This window comes from Protobothrops mucrosquamatus, unplaced genomic scaffold, assembly GCF_001527695.2.
Source record: "Protobothrops mucrosquamatus isolate PMUCROS unplaced genomic scaffold, P.Mucros_1.0 scaffold_135, whole genome shotgun sequence".
Taxonomy (NCBI): Eukaryota; Metazoa; Chordata; class Lepidosauria; order Squamata; family Viperidae; genus Protobothrops; species Protobothrops mucrosquamatus.
The window spans coordinates 828,877-856,727 of NW_015386211.1; the positions used below are offsets into that span (position 1 = coordinate 828,877).

General features: G+C 37.8%; 1 protein-coding gene across 2 annotated transcripts in view; it reads left to right on the top strand.

Moving 5' to 3' along the window:
• The first annotated feature begins 5,650 nt into the window (after nt 1–5,650).
• The window catches only part of AFDN (afadin, adherens junction formation factor), a 90,175-nt gene continuing 67,974 nt past the window's right edge, over nt 5,651–27,851 (top strand). For both annotated transcript variants that reach the window (XM_029284563.1, XM_015818412.1), the window contains exons 1-2: nt 5,651–5,766; nt 21,294–21,489. In XM_029284563.1, coding sequence (XP_029140396.1) covers nt 21,315–21,489 — 175 coding nt within the window. In that variant the 5' untranslated portion in view covers nt 5,651–5,766; nt 21,294–21,314. The remainder of the gene's footprint in view (nt 5,767–21,293; nt 21,490–27,851) is intronic.

The following is a 27,851-nucleotide window of genomic DNA, read 5'->3' on the forward strand; positions in this document are numbered from 1 at the left end:
CGGATTTTTCTTTCTTTTAATAGGGGAAAATAATAAAATCTTATGCCTACTCAGAAGTAAATCTCACTGTTTTCAATTAGGCTTACTTTACAATAAGTAAGCATAAGCTTTAGGTATTTATGTAGGAACAGTTCAAATAAAGGATAATTCAATTATTCTGCCCCAATAACATTTCTGAATCAACATAATCTAAATTTGGAGTCCTACTTAAAGTAAAAACTTATTTTTTTAAAGACTATATAAAATTAACTTCTATTGCTGGGCTAGGCTTACTTTGTAATATAGAAGTAATTTCCCAAAGCAGTGCCAATCATTCAGGGATTCTCCCAGAGATCTATTTTTGTCTCATATGATAGGAAAAGGTAAAGATGAAAGGAGGGGAAATTGTATTGCCAAATATGGGTAAGAAAATGGTCTAGAAACTACTATATATCAGAAAAAGTTCAGAATCTGGTGAAAAAGGAGAATTTGAGGGTAACATTTATATTTACTGAAAGAAAAGAAGAAAAAAAGAATAGCTGGCATTCGGTAAAGCCACCAATATCAACAAACTGATATCCTATCACTACCTATATTATATATTATGTGAAAGAACCACAGACTTAAGTACACTGGCACTGAGCAAAGCAATTAAGAATTTGTAAGCTATTTTAGGCATACTGCTAAATTTATTCCAGAAAAACCCGTTTCACAACTGGTATGGTTGTTTCTGTTCTTTTCTGTTTTGTTTTGCAAAGGTAGATTTAGAATATAGTATTAAAGGCCTATAATTCAGTGATCCAGACACCTAAATTTTGATGTCAGCTAAAATTCTACATATCAGCATTCCTCACTTGCAACATTTAGTCTGATTTAGACTGACAAAAAATTTGCATCATGACTTAAATGGCACGGAAAATATGTTCCTGGGTGCTAGAATTTTTTAAAATCTACATTTTGGACCAGTTAGTGGTCCAGAAAGTAGATCATTTTACCCATTATCAATCCATCACATTTTTCTCAACAAGGAGAAAAAAATAATACATATTGTATTCTACAAATCCAATACCTCTGGCTAAAGATAACAGTATTTTAAATATGATTTTACCTGGCCTATGCAAAATAGTGTTTATTAAAAACATACTGGAATAATTGATTAAATAAATACATGTGTAAATAATAATGACAGCTCCTTGGCTTGTGTTTGTATTGGTTTTAATAATTTCAGATACATCTATTATTTGAATTGAACTTTCTAACACAGTTATTAACACTTCCTCTGAGTTTTTATTGTAGAAACCACAATTGTTCAAAGAAAATTCAACCATCTCTGTGAGTAAATCAGGGCTCCCCCCCCCTGTAATTTTATCTATTAGAATCCTCCATACCATATACCAGACATGTCAAACTCACGACGTCATGTGACGTCGCGCAACATATCAGAGCTTTCTTGCCATTGCCGGCAATGGGGTGAGCGTGGCTCTGGTGTGACGAAACTGGCCCGCGGGCCGGCAGTTTGACACCTCTGCCATATACCATTTTGTTCCAAAAAGCTATCTAGCTCCCTCCCTCCCTCCCCCGCCCCAGCTACTGCTCACCAAAAACCTGAAGGGAATGGTGGTTTTAAGTGGTTGTGATTGATCACAATTGATCAACTTAGAGCTTTTCAGTATGTTGGAGCATGCTCATTTTAACAATAAATATTGTTACTTCATCATTTTGGGGGGAGGTAATCTAGATACATTTTATGAAATTCTACTTTTATTGTAGAACCCTTTCCTCAGCACTGAAACAAATACAGGTGTTTTTAAGATAGCATAGCTCTAGTAGATTATTTTATTATAGGCAAAATTGCTGCAAGAGTCTATTACTGTAGATACTGCTAATGTCTATCAATATAATTTCCTATTACCATTCAATTCCTGTCAATGTATAAGTACATAACTAGGGTTAAAAGATAAAGCACAACTATGCTCTTCCTTTGACAATGTCCTATTAATTATTTGAACATTCATTTTAAGAAAAATAAAAGAGACAAAGTGATAAACATCTCAGTTTCTAAGAGTGACTTTATTTGCAGAACTGTTACTAAAGGTTTAAAATATAATTAGAATACATTCATTGGTAAAGGATTTCTGACTAATCTCATCCCAGATCAAATACAATTTTAACTACTTCGTAGTATTCAGCAAACATTTAATTTTCCTGTACAATTGAAAAGAGGAAATTAATTAGATCACAAGGAACTCTTATGGGATTTGAGGAAATCAATATAGACTTTTTGACTTTCAAGCAATAGTGAATATAAGAATCTTTTCTCTGCTGCATTTAAAGTGGTAAGGCCTTGCTTTTTTCTCCTTGTTCTGATTGCCATCATGTGCAAAGTTGTCATTTCTAAGCTTAGATTTTCCTTACTTTCCAGGAATCTGAGAGAAAATACAGTCATAACAAGGGTAAATACAAAGATAAGGTGCACACCACTAGCATTTAGCTGGAACTAGTAGTAGCGTATGCTGATAACAGCGTAGGTATCTAGCTATTATATGAATGTGATTCATTTGAACTCTTTCATTCTGGCTGGGTATGTGAAAATACATGGTAAATACCTTGTTGTGGCCTCTTCAAAGGCACATGCCAAGTTCTTATGCATAGCCCTCAGGCAAAACTCTCCCCTGCCCTGACTCATGTGGAGGGTTGCAGTGGAACCAATTTATTCAGCTTTGAGTCAGAGGGAGTTTGATGTACCTTACATATGATTAAAAATACAGTGAAAACACTTAATCATATCAAGCAACAATGCAGTCAAAACAATACTGAATATTACCTGTTTTGATACCACTAAATAAAACCCCAACATCTTCAAATATATTTGGATGAGAAAGAAGGTAGAAGATTCACTGGTGAGGTACCTTTGCCACTGTTATTTTTTTTAACCATTTATGACTCTTATCAACGTTATAGGTAAGTAGTCTCTATGATACCCTGTCAAACACAGTTTCTTTCAATTATTGGATTTCATCTTGGTATCAGATCTTTGCAGCTACTTTGCCCAATTAAAAAAAAATCTGTCTAGTTTTACACTCCAGTACAGGAGGGGATCTATGAAAAGTCTTTTTAAGATAATGACCTAGCATTTATTTTATGGGAAAGAAATGGGTCACTATCAGAAGCACAACCTTAACAGAAGACAAAAGGACAATTATCAAGAAAATGGAAATAAATTCTGTGCATCCATAAATGAATTCCTTGCACTTCACTGAGTGTGTAAAAAGCTTTCAGGATAAAAAGTAAAAAATGTTAATTTTTGACAGTTTTACTATTCAAAAATTATTTTTAAAGCTTTCCAATATCAATGCATTATAGATCTCCATACCCCGGAACACGTAATTTTAAAGTTTATAATTGCAACATAAATTCACAGGAAAAAATGTAGAACACTGGAAAAAACATATACATTTCTCCGAGTCACAATAAAATAGAATTAAATTCATTATTAATTGATGAACAATTGGTGCACAGATGGAACTCTTTGGAAATACAAGCATTACTGGCATTTGGCCAGTGTTTTTTTTTTTTGCTTAGAAAAATCCATTAACTTTTCTATATTTGTATAACCATTTTATTAATTTGATAACAATCAAATAATCAAATTAATGAATGAGTTGGCATTTGGTTAACCTGCCTTTATATCAACAGACTTTAATTACTGAGTATTTAAAGATATAGGCTCAGAATAATGACAGAAGTGACTGGAACTCAGAATTCCAAGTCATACTTCTAAGAAAGGATCATAGTTAACTTAAACATACCATCTGTGCAGTGATGGTCCAACTGATTACTCTAGTAAGCAATTTAATCATTTGGACTTTCAATCCATCCTCTCTAAACAAATGTAAATAATTAAATTGTGTACAAGTGACAATAGGTTTCTCTACTCTCATTTACTCTTTAAGGTGACAATCATTCTACAAACCTGCCTAGACTAGAGGATGGGCATGTACATCATCTTGCTTACATACATCCTCATCTTTTAGGTACCTAATGGATAAGAATGTATGTAACTTCAAACAAGTCTGTCCCTCAGCTGCTTTTTATATTATATTGCTTGTGCATCTGTGAACATAAAACTTTATTCAGGGTTTTTTTGGCCCAAGGCACCTGCTGCCTATCTTTGTTTTCCACGGTAAGCTTTTTGAAATTAATCAACTTGAAATACCCAATCAGATTATTCCATGTATATTAGGAAATCTGGAGTATTTTCCACTGTGTAGACCAAGCTCATTTACTCACGTAATAAAGTTAAGTTGTATTACCCCCATTTTACAGAAATAGGAACTACACTTTATAATAATCTCATTCCAAAATTGCGTATTTTTTTCATGTAGGATATTTTTTATATTTTCTCTGAAATTCTTTCTGCTGTTTTAGGAAGGACAGGCTTGATCAAGAGAAAAAAGTAACATCAGTGACGGTCAAAAGTTCCCCGATCTATTCGAGTTCAATGGAATTTAATCCTGTGACATTAAAAGCATGCATTCAGCAAAGACCTCACTAAATTCAACCAGATTAATCGGACAGGTGTAGTGAGGATTGTTGCCAAGAAAATTCATTCCATGGTCTATTCCAAACCAGACTTTTTTTTTTTTGGTAGAAAAATGGAAATAGGATATGGAGACTTGCCCAACTCCGAACAAGGTTCCAGCACAGTGAAAAGACTACTTATAAACACGGGTCTAGCACGTCCTGTTCTCCGCATTGTGGGTGTTTTATTCTTCGGCGACTCATCGCAGGTTGTTTGCAGCCGCCCTTTCGGGTTTTTGAAACTGAGCAACTGAAAACAAAATAAACCCGAACGTAACTCCCAGTGTTTCTTATCCGCAAACCTCGTCCTCCATGCAGACCCAGCCCCTTCCAGTCGCCTCCCTTCATTGTTCCCGCAGCTTTGCCTGGCTACCGCGCGACTCTCCCTGTCCACGCGGATTCAAACTCAACGCCCTCAAGTGCTAATTTCTCCTCTTACATAGACACGCAGCCAGACGCTTTGGGAGGGAAAAGAGGTGGGAGCGAGACGCGTTCAGCTGCTTTCCCAGCGCGCCCTCGCCCGCTCTTGACCTGACATCGGCGCGCGGATGCTTGCCTGGAGGTGCGCGCGCAAAGGACCGAGTGGGGGGAGGGGGAGAGGAGGTGAGCGGCGTTTGTGACGCGCTCGTGAGAGAACGGCGGAGCGGCCGCGCGCACGAAACGGTGTCTCTCTCTCTCTGTGAGAAAAGGCGGGGAGGAAGGAAAGGAGACAACCGGGGCGGGGAGAGAGGCGGCGGCGTTGTTATTCCGTGAGGCAAAGGAGAGACGCTGCCGAACAGGAAGCGCTGCCACCGAACCTACAGCCGCTCGGTGCCTGCGCTGAAGCCAAGGGGCAAAGTCTGGGCTTCGAGAAGAAGGGAGGATTTGCTCGGCGAGGAGCGGCACCAGAGGACTGGCTGCCCTACTGCCTGCCCTCCTCCACACACACACACACACACATACCCCGCCATCCGGCTTTTTTGGGGGGGGGCAGGAAAAAAAAACACATATTCACCGGGAACTCCGTGCCCGGGCCGTCACGGGCCCTCCCATCGTATCGGTGGCTGCGAGAAACCCGGAGGACGGCCGAGAAGGATGTCGGGCGGTGGTGGTGGTGGCGGTGGAGGAGGAGGTAGCCGCGAGGAGGAACGGCGCAAGCTGGCCGATATCATTAACCACTGGAACGCGAACCGGCTGGACCTGTTTGAGATCAGTCCCCCCACTGAGGTGAGAAAATACGAGAAAGGTTGTTTTCCCTGACGTCCCCCCCCCCTTCCCCGCTTTTTTTCCGCCCCGGGAGGCGGAGAGGTTGTGTTGTTGTTGCTGGCCGCTTCCCCCGCCGCCGCCGCCCCCCCCCTTCAACATGCACTCATGCCCCAACACTCCCCCCCATCTTAAGCCCTGCGGACGCCTCCATCCTCGCCGAGGGGAAACTCCGCCCCTTCCCGAGGTGAGAGACCCGGCGGCTTCCCGGGAAAGAGGTCCCCCTTTCCTTCGCCTACACAGTGTGCCGGCGCGTTGGGGTGGAGGGGAGGTCTGGATTTAGCCTAGAATTGCCTTTTGGATTAAAAAGTGACCTTGCCTCTGGGGGGGGGGGGTCTCGGTCGTTCTCGGGAGGCAATGAATCGACTTCTACCTGACTCCACGTCTTTAATTAATGCCTGCAAAATTGCCAGTCGTAGTCGTTTCCACCCGGCGAAGAAGGGGTTTCGTGTTGTAAGAGAAGGGCTCGGTGCCCTGGCTTTACCACTTCCTCCACTGGCCCCGTGGTCGTGATTCTCCACGCACCCCGCCCCCCATTCCCCCCCCCCCCCGGTTTTTTCCTTCCTTCGCTTTGGAGGCATTGCCGTTCTTGTTACAGGCCTTGTCCCCGGATCAACCTTGTGTTTCCTTTCAGTGATTCCCCAACTAGCACTTCCTGACTCCCTCCCCGGCACTTTTTTCCAATACAGGTAGTCCTCGACCTATAACCACAGTTGAGCCCAACATTTCTGTGGCTAAGTCAGACATTTGTTAAGTGACTCTTGCCCCATTTTACAACATTTCTTGCTACAGTTGTTAAGTGAATCACTGCAGTTGTTAAGTTAGTGACACAGTTGTTAAGGCTTCCCCATGTATTTTGCTTGTCAGAAGGTTGCAAAAGAGGATCATGTGACCCCAGGACACTGCAACCATCCTAAATATGAGTCAGTTGCCAAATGTCTGAATTTTAATCATGTGACTATGGGGATGCTGCAATGGTGGTAAGCGTGAAAAACGGTCATAAGTCACTTTTTTCGGTGCATTGTAACTGAGCAGTCACTAAACAAACTGTTGTAAGTTGAGGACTGTATTACCTGGCTGATCCCCAATATTACCACCCCTTTTTATGTACTGTACTCTAATTTCCATAGAAGCATGATGTAAGAAAGTGCACACAACAGGATTTTTATTCCGTTTTAGAAATCTCAGATTAGGATCGGTAGGAAGTATATCAGGATCTTTTAGACACTTAAAAATATTATCAAGGAAATAATTCAGTATGCGAGAAATAAGAACTGGTTTTGTGAAAGTATCCAAGGTCAGCTCCTGCTGAAGAGTTTCATGAGTACATTTATTTTTAAAATAAATTTTGACAACTCAATTGATTTCTACACTGATTACTTGTGTGAGGAGATAAACATTGAAAACAATATGTTCAAAATACTATCCCTAATATATATACTTCAACAAAACATAGACTTTGTTTAAATATACTGCATTTTTAAAGTTAATTTTAAGAGGTTCTTTCAAAATATTGAAAACATATTTTATTGGAAAGCTCAATGGATAAAAGTTTATTAAAACTCTATTTAAAAAGAAAAACTTTAAAAACAATCTTAAAGCCACACCTAATTGTTGGTGCTGTTATATTTTTAACTAGTTGTGAGTGTGTACAAGTCTGATATGAGAGATGATGAGTCAAGAATTTTAAAAGCTGTTTTTTCCCTGGACAAAACAGAACTATGATGCCTGCTTATTGAGTAGAGATTTGTCACATGCCTGTTCCCAAGATAACAAATGAAATTTGCATTTGACTGTAGTTGGTCTTCAGTTGTTAATGGAAGCGTTCTGATAATATCTAATATGTTAGAATTATTTTTTAATAAATAGGTCAGCTTCAAGAAAGAAAATATTTTTGTGTATCCATCTATGCAGTCTGTTTAGTATTTAAATTTATCTCTCTATAAAGACTTTTAAGTAAGCATATAGACAACTGAATCTGGTTGTTTTGGAGTAAAACACTTGTTAGTTTATTTTAAATACAGGTCGATTATGTTTGTATTTTTTCCTCATATGACAGGTTACAAACTGAAAACTGTTTTAGATTAGCAGTTAAAATTTTATTGTGATAATGCCTGCTCAAAATGCATTTTTCAAGTTAAATTTGGCACAGGTACATAAATTGTCATTATCTGAGGAAATATTACAGGCAAGGGTGCAGTCTTTGGAGAACTTAAGTTCTTATTACAAGTAATATTTAACAATGGATTTTAGTAAACAGGATAGTTCTTTAGGTTTCTTGGCTGCCTTTTCCCTGAAACTCCAATATTTGTGCAATTTGATTTCAGTTTGCTTTTGTAGAATAGAACAATGCTTTTAATTCTTCTGTACAAGTCACCTTGTACATTTGTATTGCCAAATGCTTACCTAATGCAGCGGATATGTTAGATTAATATGATGTGTGATTACGTCTATACACTGGCCACCATTCTTTGGATGCTTGTATTTTTAAAAGAATTCACTTAGCAACATAGAACCATTTCAACATTTTATCTAATGGAATTTCCTTAAACTTAAGCAGTGCTGAACTTGCTTTCTTTAACATGAAAGTGGAGAAACACCTGTATTGTCATGGTAACTAAGTTATTTCCTGTTCTCTATCTTGCACAGACTTCATGACTTCATTTCTGTTTGTACCTCAGCATTTAATTCATCCATGCATAAATTATGTTCCTGGATCTTACACTTTTATTTATTTATTATAAGTGCTTTCATACCAATTAAAGTGCATGTAAGCAATATGCCCTTATTGACAACAATACTCTTGAACAATACACACACCCCACACCCATAGATAATTGATAACAATAGTAACAGTTAACAAAATAAAAGAAGCAGCCCTCATATATCCCAAGTACTGTACTTTTAGTAACTTTTCTGAATATTAACAGTAAGAATGGGGATTTTATTTCTCAGGTAACTACAGGTAGTCCTTGACTTACAACTACAATTGAGCCAAAAAATTTCTTACTGAGACAGTTGTTAAGTAAATTTTACACCATTTTATGACCTTTCTTGCCACCATTGTTAAGTGAATCGCTTTAGTTAAGTTTGTAACATGGTTGTTAAGTGAATCTGGCTCCCCCATTGACTTTGCTGCCACCATCATAAATATGAGCCAGTTGACAAGCATCCGAATGTTGATCACCTGACCATTAGGGTGCTGCAATGATTGTAAGTGTGAAAAATGGTCAATAATCACTTTTTTCATTGCTGTTGTAACTTTGAATGGTCACTAAATGAATGGTTGTAATTTGAAGACTACTTGTAGTCCCACAGGATAGAAGCCCTGGCAAAGAATGTATGCTTCTGAATTCCTTGCAATATGTCACACCTAATGAGGACTCTAAAGCAGAGGCTCTCTGTGGCATATTTTGCCTTTACCTAATCTTTCTCCTCCCCCAGCAGTTCTGTCTTATTCCCTTGACCTTCATCCTCCAGCATTTTTATTTATTACAATGAATGTATGTTGTGAAAAGCATAGTACAGTATAGACAATGTGTGGCATTCTGAATGTTGCTGAACTGCTACTACCAGCATTTTAGTTATATTTGTTGGATTGGTCACCATTGTAGGTCAACAATATGTGGGTTGCTATTGACTGTTACCTACTCCCAGTGTTGTACTATTAGTGACATAGCATAGTGCTTCCTTAAGGAACAAAATTTGCAAACTCTTTTCAAAAGGGCTTCACAATTAAATACAGTACTGAATGATGATGAATTACTAATTTTACAAAAAGCAAAAGTCAAGCTTTTATATTTCACATAGAGATTTTCAAGTATTCCAGATTTTGTTCTTTAGAATAATAGAATAACAGAGTTGGAAGGGACCTTAGAGGTCTTCTAGTCCAACCCCCTGCTCAGGCAGGAAACCCTATACCATTTCAGACAACTGGTTATCCAGTCTCTTCTTAAAACCTCTAGTGTTTGAGCATTCAAACTTCTGGAGGCAAGTTGTTCCACTGATTAATTGTTCTAACTGTCAGGAAATTTCTTCTTAGTTCTAGATTGCTTCTCTCCTTGATTAGTTTCCATCCATTACTTCTTGTCCTGCCCTCAGGTGTTTTGGAGAATAGCTTGACTCCCTCTTCTTTGTGGCAACCCCTGAGATACTGGAATATACTATCATGTCACTCCTACTCCTTTTCATTAAACTGGACATACACAATTCCAGCAACCATTCTTTATATGTTTTAGTTTCCAGTCCCCTGATCATCTTTGTTGCTCTTTTCTGCACTCTTTCTGGAGTCTCAACATCTTTACATTGTGTGACCAAAACTGGATGCAGAATTCCAAGTGTGGCCTTACCAAGGCACTGGTATTAACACCTCACATGATCTTGATTCTATCACTCTGTTAATGCAGCCTAGAATTGTGTTGGCTTTTTTGGCAACTGCAGCACACTGTTGGCTCATATTTAAGTGATTGTCCACTAGGACTCCAAGATCCCTCTGACAGTTACTGCTATTGAGTACCACCTATATCAGTGGTGGCGAACCTATGGCACGAGTGCCAGAGGTGGCACTCGGAGCTCTCTCTGTGGGCACACGTGCCGTTGCCCCAGCCCTGCCTCCCCACGCAGTCCCCTCTACACCAGCAGCCCCCCCCAGAGGAGAGTCACCCAGGCACGGCCTGCCTGGAGCAGCGCAGCCAAGGACAGGGGCGACATGATAGCACTATTCCAGTATTTGAGGGGCTGCCACAAAGAAGAGAGTGTCAAACTATTCTCCAAAGTACCAGAGGGCAGTACAAGAAACAATGGTTGGAAACTGATGAGAGAAGCAACCTGGAATTAAAGAGAAATTTCCTAATAGTCAGGACAATTAACCAGTGGAATAGCTTGCCTTCAGAAATTGTGGGCGCTCCATCACTGGAGGTTTTTAAGAAGAGACTGGACAGTCACTTGTCTGAAATGGTATAGGTTCTCCTGCTTGAGCAGCGGGCTGGATTAGAAGACCTCCAAGGTCCCTTCCAGCTCTATTCTATTCTGTTCTGTTCTATTCTATTCTATTCTATTCTATTCTATTCTATTCTATTCTATTCTATTCTATTCTATTCTATTCTATTCGTGTTGCATATATCAGATTCTAGTTCCACTTAATATGGAGGCTCACAGTCAGTAATTATAGTTGAAACCTATTCCCTTTTACTGTTTGTCCTATCAATTGTATACTTTGGGGAACTGGTTTTTTTCAAACACTGTTTTCTTCTCATGAACCAGCTACTGCTGTTGCACGCAGAAAGGTAGAGCACTGACATATCAGTGCCCCTTTCCCTAGCGCTGAGAGGTTGCAGAGAATCATATGGCAGACCTTTACTATCTACTCTTTGATAAGGAGTTGGAATTGCTTGTACTCCCTCATACATAGCTATGCTAATTTGGGATTTTTTTTCTGCCATCAGCAGAATTTTACACATACTTCATTTTCAGTCGTATTTATTTTTTAAATATTTATTTATTTGTATCCTGCCTTTTTTTAAGTATGCTTACAAATAATTCAAGGCAGTTTTCTCCACAACAAGCCTGGGAGGTGAGTTGGGCTGAGTGAGAGTGACTGACTCAAGGTCATCAGGCTGGTTTTCATGACTAAGGTGGAACTTGAACTCACAGTCTTCCGCTTTCTATCCTAGTGCCTTAACCATTAGACCAAACTGACTAACCCAAGGTCACCCGGTTGGCTTTCATGGCCAGTCTGCACCTGTTCACTTCCCCAAACAGGCCAAGGGTAGGAGATCAAGATAAAATGAAGTTCTCTTTCAGAAAGTTTTCAGCAAGAGAGGGCTTGCTTTCTAACTGCAACCTTGTTAGCTAATCAAATTAAGCAGCATTTTAGCATTAGATAACCCTCATAGCTGACTAACATTTTCTGTGATTTAGGTAGTCAAGGACAGGAATTCGATATCCATTTATATATTGCATTCTAACTACTGTGTGGTGACACAGTGATTAGAATGCAATATTGCAGGCAAACTCTGCTCACTGCCAGGAGTTCGATCCTGACTGGCTCAACGTTGACTTCCGAGGTCAGTAAAATGAGGAACCAGATTTTTGGGGGCAATATGCTAATGTTGTAAATTGCTCAGAGAGTGCTGTAAAGCACTATGGAGCGGTATATAAGTTTAAGTGCTATTGCTAAGTACCCTGCTGCCCCGAAAGTATGGCCTACCTTGAAAATAAGCCCTAGTTTGATTTTTGGGTGTGGGCCTAATATAAGCCCTACCCCAAAAATAAGCCCTAGGTTTGGGGCGAGGCACACCTAAAAATCAAGCTAGGGTGGGGTGTGTGGATCTGCCCCATGCGCCCCACACCCACTTACCTTGCAGCCAGGCCTCTCCTCGTTGGCCCACTTCTTCTGCGGCGTCTTCTGCAGCCAGGCCTGCATTTCGCAGTCAGAGGCCTTTCGAAGAAGGCCACTGCAGCTGAGAATCGAGCTATGGATTCAATCCATAGCTCGGTTTTTCAAGAGATCTGCAGCTGAGGACTGAGCTATGGATTGAATCCATAGCTCGGTACTTGTCTGCAGAGGCCTTCCAGAAAGGCTTGATTGTAAAATGCAGGCTGGAATGCAGCTGCAGCATGAAGCTGCTCCTTCATCCAAGAAGAAGTAGGCCTGCTGGGTGGGTTTGTCAGTGCCGGAGGGGAGTAAGACATCCCCCAAAAGTAAGACCTGGTGCCTTTTTGGGAGGCCAAAAAAAAAAAGACAAGACCCGGTCTTATTTTCGGGGAAACACTGTAGCAGACACTCAGCAGTAGCACAAGAGATATGTTGGCAGCTAGATATATATTGGAAAAAAATACTTTCAGCTTGCTATTGTGGGTTGGATAGAAAGCCAACGTCCTTTTCAGTTTTCATTAGGCAACAACAAAGCTGACCGTTAGAAAAAGTAAGAAAGGGCAACATGACTGACAGAAAATAGGAGGAACTATAATTGTGTTTCTTATCTCCACTGTTATTTAGTGAAGCTCTTTGTATTTTAAACTGTTTCCTCCTCGTCTCCTGGCAAACTCAAACTATATCCAAGTGAAGCTTTTGGTGAGAAATGTATTTGGTTGACGTTGTGTTAGGGCTGAGGTATGTTTCCTCATTAAGGACTCTAGTGCTTAATGACTTAGGACTGATGCACATAGCTATACGGATAAAGATTCCTTAAAGACTCTCAACAGACCAAAATATCCATTGTCTCATACCTTTTTGATACTTGTTTCTACTATTTAAAACTGTATGATTAATTAAAAACTGCAGTTGTTAATATGTACAGAAATAAGTTGTTAATTCTCTTGTATTAATAAGTTATCAGTCAAGAACATATTGGCAGCATTTTTAATAATTGTGGGGGCACTAATGATGCCGCCACATTATTACTGATATTACTCGCAATCTATTTAAAAGAACATATTTGAAATGTAATTGTGGACTGATGCAGACTGACAATCTTAAGGTTTAATTGGTAGTTTATGACTCTCACATTATATACAAGAGTTGATTGAAAGAAGTTATATGTAAAATAGCCAGGGGAGGGGGGCAGAAAGAACAGATATATGGCATTGTTTTGTTCTGAACTTTCAGTGTGAAAACTTTGAACTGTGCCAAATCATTTGCCAAGAAATCTCATTAAGTTATTTTATGGGAGTTTGGAAAAAGAATAAAATAAGCAAATTCTGTATATCATAAATATATTGACAGGGCTTTTGAAATATTATTGTGAATTTTTATTTAATTGAACATAGTAATATTCTTTTCCAATCTGAAGTTTTAGTTGAAACTGCAATTTACAAAAAGACAAATATCAGTTAACTGCATAAGGAAATTGACTATATATATTAAATGAATTGACTATATATATTAAATGAATAAGCAAAATAAATATTTTTGAATTAAAATATATAAACATTGTTTTATAAATGTTGAATATTATTTTCCACTACAGCTATTCATGATATGAATGATAATTAATTTTTCAAAATACAGTCTAGTATAAACATAATTTCTGAACTTTGGATACTTTACCATTAATCCATCTTACATTATCAAACAAAAAAAGTTTTCTTGCCAAAATATGCAATGTATTATGGAAAAATATTTCAGCAGTGGATAGGATTAGAGGTCAAAATGTGTGGGGATCACATGTGAAATTAGATGGGATTCATATGTCTTTATACAGGTAGGCAACATTTAAAAAATAGTCTCTATTGCCCTCCAACTCAGAATGTGACATCATCATAGTTAATATGCTTTGTCTATTGAATATGTGAGTAAACATTATTGCTATCATAACATCTAATTACTGTATCTGAACATTTTGTGAGACAGTTCCTCAAATGATAAATAATTGTGAAGTTAGATCTACAAGAAAGAATCTCAATTAGTTGTACTACTGGAATTTTGAGGGCATCTTGTGAGTATCCTCACAAAATGCCTAATATTTGATGGACATGTAGGACTTTTGTGATGGACAAGTCCAGCTTCAAAACACTCTTTTACCAGAGCATACACAGTGCTTGCTACATTTCTTCATTTTTCTTTTCCCCTAGTCTAGTAGGTGCACTACATTGGAATTGGTTAGGTGCCAGGAATAGTATTTGTATTTCAAGCCCATGGACACAAAATTGTTTATTTCTAATTTAATTCCATTGAAATCAGTTGGCATACATTTGATATTAAATAGTGAATGTTAATTGTATTATGGGCTAGAATCCATATTATTTAAAGCTATTAGGCACACAGAAAACCTATCTTCACTGGATTTTGCTGATAAAGATTGACTGATGCAGCATTTTGATTTTGTTTTCCGTACCTAAGAGATGAGCTATGAGGAGAAGAGGGATTATGTTTTATTTAGAGATTGTGATAAACTATTAAAATTGTTTTTACCTGCTGGGATGAAGAAAGAAGTTACTTCTGTTTTCTTTTTCTTTTCCTTTTTTCTTTCTTTTCCTCTTTCACCTCCCCCTTTTGTATTTTTTATTTGCATTTTTTATAGTTTGTATTGATATATTATTTACATGAATTATTCTTAATAAAATTATTTGGAAAAGAGGAATCATAGAAAACCTTTGGAATAAATTCATATTTATTTGGCAGCAGAAGTTTTTTTTCCTGTTATAAATGTCCTATCAAATTGTTCTTCAGGATTGCCACTTCATTGGTAGTTCTTCAGTATGCCATTAGAATTATAAAGCTATTACTACTAGAGTTATTCATAAAATAATTGTTTAACAAATAATCTCTTCTAATATTTCTGCATCTGATTTGCTTCCATCAATGGAATTGATAAGTAGTGTATGCGTTTTATACATAGTATTCAAATGAAACCAATGGAAGACCGTGGGATCAACTTTTCCAATTCTAATTATAGCATTTATATCCTGATCTTTCTTTTTGAAAAAAAAACCTTACATTGGGTTTACATCCATTTTAAACCCCAATTTCCACTTAATTACAATAAGGGTTAAAATTTCTAAAGACATACACATCTTGGAAATTATGTGATGTGGAACACTAGGTAGTATCAAATGAAAATCAGCAGTAATTCAACAGGGAGAGCATTCTCTTACCTGGCCATGTGTACCAAGAATGGTCTCCCTCATGTCACCGTACAGAAATTTGGTGGGAGGTGCATGAAAAATAGGGTGGTAGGGTTCTAAACAGGACCTAAGCATTGTAGATTTCCTACACCTAGTCTATAAATACTAACAGATTTGATCTGGTTTTATCAGATAAATATATCAAAAGTATATTCCCTCCGTACTTGTGTAGAGCTTCAAATTTGAAGGCAAAAGGTATATTATCAGCAGTTCTTTAAGCCAAGTGAGATTTTTCCCAGGATTATACTGCAACTTCTGGCACTGGAAAAAAGATGCATTTGATATTTAAGGAACTAAACATGAGCTTCAGAGATCTCCCTCCTCTTTCAATGCAAAGCATTGTACATCCTTCCTTCCCTAATTACTTTCCTAATTATTGAATGAAAGACTCAGCCATTCACAGTGTCTCTAATTTACTGGGTTTCAGCTTAGTCATTGTTCTTCATTTAGCTTACCTTCATTTCTCTAGGCCAGTGGTGGCGAACCTATGGCACGGGTGCCAGAGGCGGCACTCAGAGCCCTCTCTGTGGGCATGTGCGCCGTCGCCCCAGTCCTAGGCCTTCAGCTGGGTTTTATAAAACCTTTTCGCTTTAGGCCTCTGCCGTCATGTGCAAAAAACCAACAACGGTTCAATCAGTCAATTTCAAGTTCTCACGGGGAAAAAAAAGATCTTGCAAAGTTGGAATTGATTGATTGAACTTTTTAGTCCCACCCAGTCTGCCATTACCACTGCAGCCACGCCCATCCAATTGGCCACACCCAGCTCATGGGCCACACCCACCCGGCACTCGACGATGCATAAGTGGGTTTTGGGTTGCAGTTTGGGCACTCGGTCTCTAAAAGGTTCACCATCACTGCTCTAGGCTGATCCTGATGACTTAGGATGATACAGAGATATTACTGAAAAGAGATACTTCATTAATACACTGTTATTCGTTATGTATATCTATCCACTGTATTTATTAAAACTCTTCTTTCTTGTAATGTTTAATTGGGTAAAACAGTACAACTTGGTTAGAACCTTTTGAACCAAGGGACCTCAAATGGCCTAATCTACAGAATGTGTCCAAAATCTGGGACACATGACTAGCTAGAATTGAAATTTTGCAAATTTTAATTAAACATTTTATGACATAAAATTGCCATAAAACAGTTTACGACATAATATAAAATGTCATAAAATATTTCTGTGCTTATGTTTGTGCTAGTTCAGCCAGACACTTCTGAACAGGCTTTTTCACTGAAAGCAATACATTAGAAGCTCTGTCATTGTTGAAGATAGCAAGCAGTCTGGTAAGGCAATATTTCTGAAAAAATGACCCAAAGGGTAATGGGTTGTCTAGTTGAAATTAAAGCTAAGTGCATAAACAATTGATCTTTTCCTTTGAAAATAAGTAGGGCTTTATGCTATAATCCTATTTAGGGGGGGCAGAAATAAGTAACTCCTTAATTTTAGTACTGCTGACAGGTTACATAAATTTTATTTGGGATCAGTTGTCCCTTTACCAAGGACTCTCCATATGCCTCACTTACAGATGGTTCTGAAGAACAATAGAGTATTCAAGGGAACATAAATATGCGAGCAGATATTAATATTGATCTATTCAAGATTTAGGGCTGCCATTAAATATTTTCTTATTTACTGCAGAAAGGTGTGCCCCTCTATTAATGTGATGTTATACTGGATAATCTAGAATGATTAAAGAGATACTTTTTAAGATTACAGAAGTATGTGTGATTATGTGTTAAAAATGGATGCTTTAAATTAGAGGCTGGGAATATTTTAGTATTTAAACGCAGGCAGCATTTAATATTTGTTTGAGGGGGTGAGGAGGGTTGTGACTAAAATTAGTGGAAAAGTATCATATATGTGAGCAACAGCATAATTTTCAATTTAGGAGGAGGCTCTTTGGAAATTATGGTTTTGTTAAACTTCTTTAAGGGTTATTTTACCATTTTCATGTGTTCCCAACTTAAAAATCATGAAGAAATATAGCATTCATTTTTTTCAGTGTGCTCATAGAAAAATGAGGAAAATGTAAAGAGATAAATAATAAGATATAGATGTATATTCCTACTTTAATTATTTGATTCCAAAATATTTTGGATGTGGAGGATTTAATCTTAAATCTTTTTAAAAAAATACTTGCAGATTATTGTCAATGTATTTTAAAAAATTATAATATGAAAGAAATTAGTTCAATGAAGAATCTATGCATTAACTTCTTTTAAATGTGCTTACAGTTTATCTGCTAGAATCACTGGAGAAGTGGCTATGCCTATGTAAAAACTGCAGAATTAAAACAACAGCTTTTTTTTAAGCAGGAAAGCTATTTCTATATTAATACAATAAAGTTACAGTTTTATTAAACTGTAACTGTTATTCAGAAAACTCTGTAAAATTACTTTTGAAGGTAAATATCACAAACTTGAAATTTTATGATTTAGCAAAACAAAATAATAGGGAAAACTTTGTATTTCCCTAAAATGGTAGTTCATACAATAGTTTTACTGGTGCCATTTCACTGCTAAGAGTGACATGGGATTATTATCATAGTTAACTTCACATTGTCTTTGAATTTATTTTTTTAGTTTGTAAGTGTGTCTGAAAATCTAGTTTTACTTTTGCTGCATTTCAGCATGTTTATTTTTCATGGAGCTTTGACTGCTAAGGAACCTATGCTAAGTACATTCACCCAGATACTAATCCTAGCTAAACGCAACAAGCTCTCACTCCTCCATCCTCATAATTACTTGTGAATTAAGGGAAAGGGGGATTGTCTTATATTGGCTGAGGAGATGCTGCTATTAAAAACACATAATAGGAAGGAAGTGAAAATGTCTGCAGACCATTGAAAATTAACTGTCAGTTGAGGGGAGTTGATGGCTTGTGGATTTTAAGCATCTCCTAATACCTAAATTGAACTTATATCGCTTTTCTTTTATTGTTTCCCTTTCTCTTCCCTTTCCAGCATAGCTAACCCTTCCATTTGCTTCACCTCTTTCAGCTTTTTGCTGCTTCTGCTAGAAAAGAAATAGGAAATATGTTTCTGTGTACTTGATATATCTTTGGAGTGATTTTTGATAAATAGTTGCAAAGTACATAGAGATGGGCCACGTGACTGTCTTTTTTGCTGGCTGAGGGGGTGTAAGTGGAAATCTTGCCTGATTTGGGAGCAATTCTGGGTGACCAAGGTGAGAGGAGAATGCAAATTGAATGTACTTAGTGATAGAACATTGAGGAATGAATTGGGATGAGCAGTTAACAGAATTTTTTTTAACATACCATACTTGTTTTCTAGCCTTCTTCAGAGATTGTTTAATTCAAGAATCTATTGTTGAGGGGTTTTTTTCCTTTCTGGGCACAGGCTCTTTAATAAATTGGATTGTACTTGACAACAGATCCATCTTACTTTTGAGCTGATTATTAACCCCAAATGTTAGGATACGAAAATAAAATACCAATGTAATGTACCTTCATGAGCATTTCAATTTGATAAGTGCTACTGGAAAGTATCAAGTTGCTTCTGCATTTTTTCTATGTTCTCTGTTTGCAGCTACAGCAGTCACAATGCTATTGATGGCAGGGAAGATTGTTGAGGGCTTGTTTGTATTAACCAGTAACCTTTCCACTTTTTGTCAGTCTAATTGTTATGATGTTTTTGCTAACACTTCTGCTTTTTTTCATGTAGAATGCCTTCAAAGCTCTAGTAACATTTCATTTGGTGAAGAAAATGTTTTAAAACTTCTATTTGTTGTTGCATTGTTTAGTAAAACTATTCATAATGTTCTTAAAAATATTGAATGTGATGCAACTGCAGTTTATGTTACATTTGTTGAAGCCTTTTTATGTTGCATTTGTTGCTATAGTTAATACTTGCCAAACTTAGCATCTGCTGGGAGAAGTAGAGAATGAAATTATTTATGTGCACATCGAATTGCAGTCAATAGATATGTTATTTTACATTGTCAGCCTAAATACTGCATTTAGTTAAAATACTCTGATATAATTGATTGGGTATCTTTTGAAATATATCATGAAATTACCTTAGGGTTATTGCAGTGCTCCTGGTTGCAATCCTGAGATTCCACATAATTGCTTTAAAAACTGATTGCCCCTCATAATAAAAAACACTTTGGTTATATTAACATGGAAAAGCCAAAGAATTATTTGATGAACACCGTTTACATACTTGAATATTTGGTTAATATTATTGATTAAAATAGTTTATTCATCATGTTATGTTTTTCTAATACCGTAGGTTTGAAATAGAGTAGATAGTTATGTACCCTTATCTAGTAAATAGATAGTAGTTATGAACCCTATCTAGTAAAGTCTTGAGATTTGTTCATGGTTGCTTTTATGCTACTTAACTGCTTAGGCAGAATTAAATTATCAAAGTCTCTTAGTTATAACATGTTATCACAACAAAAAGTCTATTTGGTCCACATATATGAATTATGTTCTGTCAGAATTTAAATTGTCAAGCAATTTGACTGCTTAAATTAAGCAATTATAAAAACTGAAAACAATTTTGTAAGGCTGTTAAAATAGTATTGCTGTGATTTTGCTAAAATTAATACATTCTAAGTATTAATTTTGAGAAATCTGAATTATATATGTTCAACTTTACAAAGTAACACAGAGAATAAAAGCTCTGGCCCATTGAGCCTTGAGCAGAGTCTCAACTTTTCCAATTTTCCATAACCTCAACAGGAACAACGGTGTCATTCACAGTGCATTTTTTCTTCATGAGAGTTAGGAACAAGGCATTTGGGAACAGGTCCTGTTCCTCACTTTTCCATATCCAAATTAGTTCACCAGGTTTCCACCAACACCCATTTTGTTAAGTGGTTGTGTACTTGTGTCTTATGGGAGTCATGCATCTTTTAGGATGATTAGTTAACCTGACCAAATGCACTAACTTTCTGTGATCAGCACTAATTAAAACATTGATCTCACTGGAAATGAATACAAAGAAATTTCTTGAAAAAATATACAAGGCTAAAAACAACAATAGCTTATGATTCCTGGTTTTTTGATGTTTAAGATACAGTTCTCAAATTTAACTTTTCAACTTCTATTTTGAGCAAAGAATTTTTTATAGTACCACTACAATTGGAAAGCATTAGGAAACATGGCAAAATGTGTGTGTCTGGAGATGTTCTCAAAATACAGTCTGTCAAAGTAGTAATCTTTGCCAGTTTAGTATTATATAATTTATATGTCCACTGGTTCTTCAAAGATCTAAATAATCTTTCCATGAAAAACACTGAAATTTAAAACATGATAGTCCAGTGATGGTGAACCTTTTAGAGACCGAGTGCCCAAAACCGCCATGCCCCTGGCCCACCCCCGCTCCGCCTGCCCACCCCTGCCCTGCTCCGCCCTCACCCCACCCGCCCTCAGGGCCATCCACGGCTCGCCGCAGCATCTGCTGCCCACCTGCCATGTGCTTGGCTGTGCTGCTCTGTGCGGGCTGCACCCGGGGGTGACTCTCCTCCGGGGGGACTGCTGGTGAGGAGGGGGCTGCGGGTGGAGGCGGGGCTGAGGTGACGGCATGCGTGCCCACAGAGAGGGCTCAGAGTGCCGCCTCTGGCACTCGTGCCATAGGTTCGCCACCACTGTGATAGTCTTTGAGAAGTTTTAGTTTATCCTCCGCCTGTTATACTGATCTGAAACTTACCCATTTCATGTCAAAGTTTTCCAGTTTAATATTCTTATACATATAGTACAAGTAGAATATTCCCTGTATTAATATACTTTTTCTACTTAGTGTAATGCAGTTAATTGGTCTAAACAATCACATTTAAGCTTATTTTAATCAAAATGAATCAAATGAACTTTGTTTATTTCATTGCAGGATCTGGAATTCCATGGAGTTATGAGGTTTTATTTTCAAGACAAAGCAGCGGGAAATTTTGCAACAAAGTGTATCCGTGTGTCTAGCACTGCCACAACTCAGGATGTGATAGAAACACTTGCTGAAAAATTCCGGCCAGATATGCGAATGTTATCATCTCCAAAATATTCACTTTATGAGGTGCACGTCAGCGGAGGTTAGTGTATTCTATTTGGGCTCTTAAAAAAGAAATGACAGCAGTGGAAAAAATAGGCTTCATAAAGTATCTTGTTTCACTCAGTTTCAGCAGCTAACATTTGAGAAAAAGAAATTGCTAACTGGCAGTGATATACTAAAACTTAAGAATGCCAAAATATGTACCAGTAAAAATGTATGCAATCAGAACATTCTGATACCTTAGTAAGTTTGTGGGCTCAAAAAAAAATCTCAGCATATTTCATTGATGTAAATCTTATAGTACGTTTTGAAGGATTGAAAGCTTTATTCAGAGACCGGTCACTTTAGGAAACATGCCTGGAATATTGGGATTGTGGCTCTGAACATTTTTTCCCCCTAAAGGAGCCATTATAGTTCATGAGTGTACAGTAATAGCATAATGATCATCTGAATCAGTGGTTCTCAACCTTTTTAATGCTGCGACCCCAACCGATCGTACGTCGAGGACTAAACCGGTCGTAAGTCAAGGACTAAACCGGTCGTAAGTCGAGGACTACCCAACCGGTCGTAAGTCGAGGACTTTCCCTGCCCGGGAGCACCGCGCATGTGTGGTTCCGCCCCCTGCGCCGGCCGAGGCGTAGCTGGCAAGCGGCAGAGACGGAGCAGGCCGACCACCAGCTGACCCAGCCCAAGGGAGGTAAGGCACCCGCTGGAAAAGGGGAAAAAAATGGCGGACAAAAAAAATGGCGGACAGCCTTGCTTGGCAACCCCCGTGAAATGGTCGATCGACCCCAAATGGGGTCCTGACCCACAGGTTGAGAACCACTGATCTGAATGATTATGCTGTAGTAGTCATGTATTGAGAATCATTTTAGTAAGGCGGTGGCCTAGAAACCAGGAGACTGAGCTTTAGTCTTTTTTTAGGTTTGAAAGCCTGCTAGATGACTTAAGGCCACCTGCTCACTCTCAACCTCACAGTTTTGCTGTTGTAGGGAAAATAGGAGGAAGGAATAGTATACAAGTTTGCCTCCTTTAATTACATATAAAAAGGTGGGATAAAATCTAATCATTATTACCATCTGAAGTCATTTATGCTAAAGAAATGGTCCTTGAAATTGGGCTGGAATTTTTAGCTGGCACAGAATATGATCATCCTCCTCCTAACAGGAATAGAAAGGCTCATGTGCAGTAAATTTTCTTTCAGCTTCAGTTTATTTTGCGAAACCATTCAGGATACCAATATTTTTTATAAGACACTGTCTAATCTAAGGTTAGCAGAGTTAGAGGCAGTGCTCCAGAATGGGCCATTTTATTTAATACCTTTTGAAATGGGGCCTTCTTAAAGGCACTTTTCCTTAGGTAAGTGAAATTTGATTATAAAAAATAAAAGTGGACGTTCAGATTGCTTTCTTAATCATTGTAGGAAGATCATAATTGAAAGATATGGTGGGTGATAGAATTTTCGTATTATTATTTTGGATTCCCAATGACAATCTTTATGTTTCAAAAAGATGAAAAAATCATATCGGTATGACTTATTAAAATTCATGAGCTAAAACCAAAATGTTTAATCCTCATTGTTTTACCACTTTGTCATGATGCTTATTGTGGGGGAAAAAATCTTTGTTCTTCTATTCTGCAAGTTGCTTAATTTGTGTCTTTCACCTTTGATACTATCTGCATTGGGGATTTTTTTTAAAGTGTTATTTTTATTTCTCTGAGATCAAGAATATTGGTGCAGTTAAATAGCTTAAAATAAGAGATAACTTGAGATACCGGTAACTGATAACTGATAACTTGTGATATATATGACTTCGTTTCATTATCTAATGTTGAGGAGGACAATGATTGAATACTTTCAAGATTCCAGTTGGAAACAGTAGATTGCAATTTATGGGCATTAAGTTAAAGCTGGTGGTGGAGAGTTGCATGATATTGAATTTTATATAAGGTTTTATTTTTTCTTTAGTTTCAAAAAGAAAAAAAAAGAATAGTTATTCAGTTAAGAGAAGACATGATTTTCTATGTATCTGGTGAGATAGATGTTTTGGCAAAAGAATATACACAGATATTTATGAAGTGGCCCTGCCCCATATGTCCCCAGTCGTGCGACCCTGCTTATTAAGTTGGGCTCTAGGGATCAGTTGGGACTGTTGCTATTTTACCAACCTCCCTGCTTCTTAGGAACCTCCCTACCCGAGCTCCTTGACTCCATTTCTGGAGTTCCTCAAATTTATGGTTTTGTAGGATTTGCCTTCCCTGGAATAGATTCTGAATTTATTTTTTTTTGAGAAAGAGATGGGTTGTTCCTTTATCTTATAAAGAGACTGTGGTCTGCCCCCTGCTCAAGATCAATAAAGTGCTGTAACCCACTTTATTGGATAATTTTCATCCAATATCTCACTCCCTTGCTTGGGAAGGTAGTAGAGAAGTTTGTTATACCACAGTTTCAGAGGGCCTTGGAGGAAACAGATTGTCTGGATCATTTTTAGTTAGGATTCAGACCCAGGTATGGGACAGAAACAGCATTGGTTGCACTTTGGGATGTACTTTGGCGTGGGTGGGCCGAGGGTAGTGCATTCCATCTTTGCCCTTCATAACCTCTCAGCTTTCAAAACCATCAATCATGGTAGTCTTCTTGATCGGCTCAGAGGATTAAGAGTGGGCAGCATGGTGTTATGCTGCATCTTTCAGGGCTAATTCCAGTTGCTGTTGATAGTGGAGGACAAGTCTCGTTCTCAGCCCCTACTATGTGAGGTGCCATAGGGTTTGGTGTTTTCTCCTCTCCTTTATAACATCTACATGAGGCTGCTGGGTGAGCTCATCTGCCACCATGGGCTGATAATCATCAGCATACTGATGATACCCAGTCATATATTTTCACCCTGGGTGTTTAAGCAATGCTGTGAATGTCTCATCCTGGTGACTGGAGGCTGTGAGAATCTAGATGGAGAACAAGAGACTTCAGCTAAACTCTGGTAAGACCAAATGGCTTTGGCCTGTGGCTCTAGGATTTTGCCATTTTTGGTGCTGAATGGGATTTCAGTATGCAGAGACATCCAGTGGGCACTCTGAGGATCCTCCTAAATGCATGACTCCTGCTCAAGAAGTAGGCAGTCGTGGTTAGGAAGGTTTTTGCACAGCTTTGCCTTGTATGCCAGTAGTGTCTGTTCCTGGATTGACTTACAGTCACATGCCTTGGTCACCTCCAGATGGTCTACTGCAATGTGCTTTACATGGTGCTGCTCTTGAACAGTATCGGGAAGTTTTAGCTGGTACAGAATGTGGGCAGTTATGTGTATTCCTAGAGCAGTGCATGTTACACCACTACTCTAAGCTGCACTGCTTGCCCTTGGGTCTAATTCAACATGCTGGTTTTAATTTTTAAAAGCCTATATGGCATGGGGCAGGTTATTTGAGGGACTATCTTCCCCAATTATATCAGCCCAGCCCACTAGATCTGGCAGATAGGCATGTTGTGGGTACCAACAGCTGGGGGGGGGACTTCCTTTGGTGGGTCCCGGGAGACATGCCTTCTCTATCATGGCATACACCTTATGGAACATTTTCCTCCCCCCAAATTATATTAGCGCCATCGCTTTTGATATTCTGAAAAATCCTCAAGTCTTGACCGCATTGTCAGACCTGGGACTCCCAGGCAACCAAAGACTTGTTCAGATGGCTCCATTGTTGAGATGGCCATTTTTATCCTCCCTCTCTTGTTTGTATCTTTCACTTTTATGATATTTATTATTAAGGATGTTTATATTGTATATTTTGTTTTTATTTATTGTTTTTATTTGATTGTTATTTGCCGCTCAGTGGGATGGGCAGCTATACAAGTTTAATTAATATTTAAATAAGTTTAATGATTTAATTCCTATAAGTATATGGACTGTCTTATCCACACGTGTAATAGATTCCCCTTTTGACTTGTACCGGTAGGTAGAAATGGAAGAGCAATGGCTCCCTGTTCTGGCTCCACTTTTCTGTATAGGAGAAATTTTTTTGGTTCTTTAGAGAGAGAGAGAGGGAATAGTTGCCTCTTTGCTCATACAAAAGGACTCTGAGAATTAAAAAAAGTACCGTCATCCAGTATGTGTGTGATGAAATAAAACTGGTGGATCTTATGTAATACTTTGCTGATAAATAGATGAAATGCTAAAACTCAGTCCTACTACATTCTTATATAAATACTGTTTATCAATTTGTGAGCAGGAAGAAATAAAACATTAAAATAGAATAATCAACTTTGTGGTCAGCACAAAGGAAAGGCATATTTGAGCATAAGAATTGTACGTAGGCCTCAATATTATCATACAAAAACAGAAACTTTCTACAGACTCTTCAAAATATGCATTAATATCTTGGTACTGAAAGTAGTTAGACCTTAAGCCAGATTCTATGTTTCTTTTTAAAATGTCTTTCTCTTCCCCTTTTTCTTCAGGTGTAACAACGTGCAGATCATTAATACCATTTATAGCGTGCAGACTGTAATTTCTAAAATGTTTAATTCATGATGTTTTCTCTTTCGGAATATTTACATTTATTTTACCTAAAATCTCTTTTTAACAGATTAATGGGGATATTCATTATTCCCAGCAGTGTGTTGTATCTAAAAATATATAATCAAAGTAACTCAACTGAAGCAAATTACATTGTGTAATTGAAGTAGCAAGATGATGTCATTTCAAAAAAGCAAATTGAGGCACATAATGAACACTGTGCCACATTTGATACTGAACCTATATGCCAAGGTCATTTGGAGGGAAGGCAAGGATGTTGTGTTTTGATTTTTTTTCTGGACATTTCAATGAAATGGATTATGGGCTTCTTCAGGGTAGATGATATTTTTCTGGTTTAAAAATTAGCACTTTAACCAACTTAGTCTTTCAAGTTTCATTTAGTCATGTTTTCCTTATTGTTTCCACACCTTTTTGCTTTGTCTCACCATATTTATTCATTTTTAAACTTATTTTATTGTTGTGCCCTTTTTGTTTTCATTTCTACCTCCTAATGTTAGAACTACATGACAAGAAATTTATGAAGATAAATAGTGACAAATACATGTATAAGAATTGTAGCAAAGCACTTTTCTTTCTTCATTATATTGTGGAGACTGATTAGCTAATTCGTAAGTAAAAAGCCAGTGTTTTCTTCCTTCTCCCAGTCACTAGAAGAAATTTAGGTTTGATTTTCATGAAGCTATGATGAGCGCAACTAATGGAATAGTCTACGGCAGGGTTCCCCAATTCCTGATCCGCGGACCTGCACTGGTCCGCGACATGCCAGTAACCGGGCCATGCAGACAAGTGAAACCCCATTCATGGGATACAGGCAGCACACCAAACCATGCCCCCTTCAGTCCGCAGAAAAACCTCTCTCCACAGAACCAGTCCTGATGCCCAAAAAGTTGGGGGCTGCTGGTCTAGGGAATCCTCTCTAGGAGCAGTTCCAGTGTGCACAAATATTTTCGATTTCACCTGCTTCAGTCAGCACAGAAACTCAGGCTACACCTATAATTAGGAATGCAGGTGTAACTTTTCCATGTCATCAAATAATGCAGAGAATACAACTAGTTTCCAAAACAAGTTAATATGTCAAAGATTCAAATACCTAATGATGGAGTACATGCAATATTAAGTGAGCAGATTTGCATGTACATATGAGAGTTTTCTCTTGCTGGTCTGCTGCCTACTCTCTGGAAGATTAACATTTGGAGAAAAGGCCACATCTCTTGCTAGACTTTTAAAGAAGACCAGAAGTTAGTAACCTCACCTCCAACAGTTAGAAGACAAATATTGTAAAATGTATATATCTTCTATAATAAAACGGCCAAATTTCACTCCTGTTACCGTGTTGCTTTTTCTTATTTTATTATAGAGATACACCTGCTTTAACAGAAGGTTTGTTCTTGATTCAGAGAAGCTTTTCATCAATCTTACATTGTTTCTGTAGTTTTCTGACTACTATTTAATCTACATACATATTTTTGTAGCATAATAAACTGATACAAGGCAATTCCAAAGGATTTTTTTAATAATCTATAAAATGAGTTTCTAATTTAACCTCTTATTGGCATAAAGTTGGCAGTATTTCTGAAGTAGAATATGATATTGCTACAAAGACAAAAAACTAAATTTCACTATTTTTTGTCTCTTGGCTTAATAGTAAAAGTTCAAGTTAGTATGCATCCAGGTACCAACAACCAAGAGGAAATACTTGTTTTACTGGTCTATTATTTAACTGACTGATTTTTTTTATGCTTGAAAGAGATTATAGTGATTTATAATTATGTGCTACTCTATATTTAACACTGATTGATTGATTTTGTGTCATTGGGTCATTGTCAGCTTTTACTGATCATATAGATTTTCTCCATGATGATCTGTCCCTCACCTG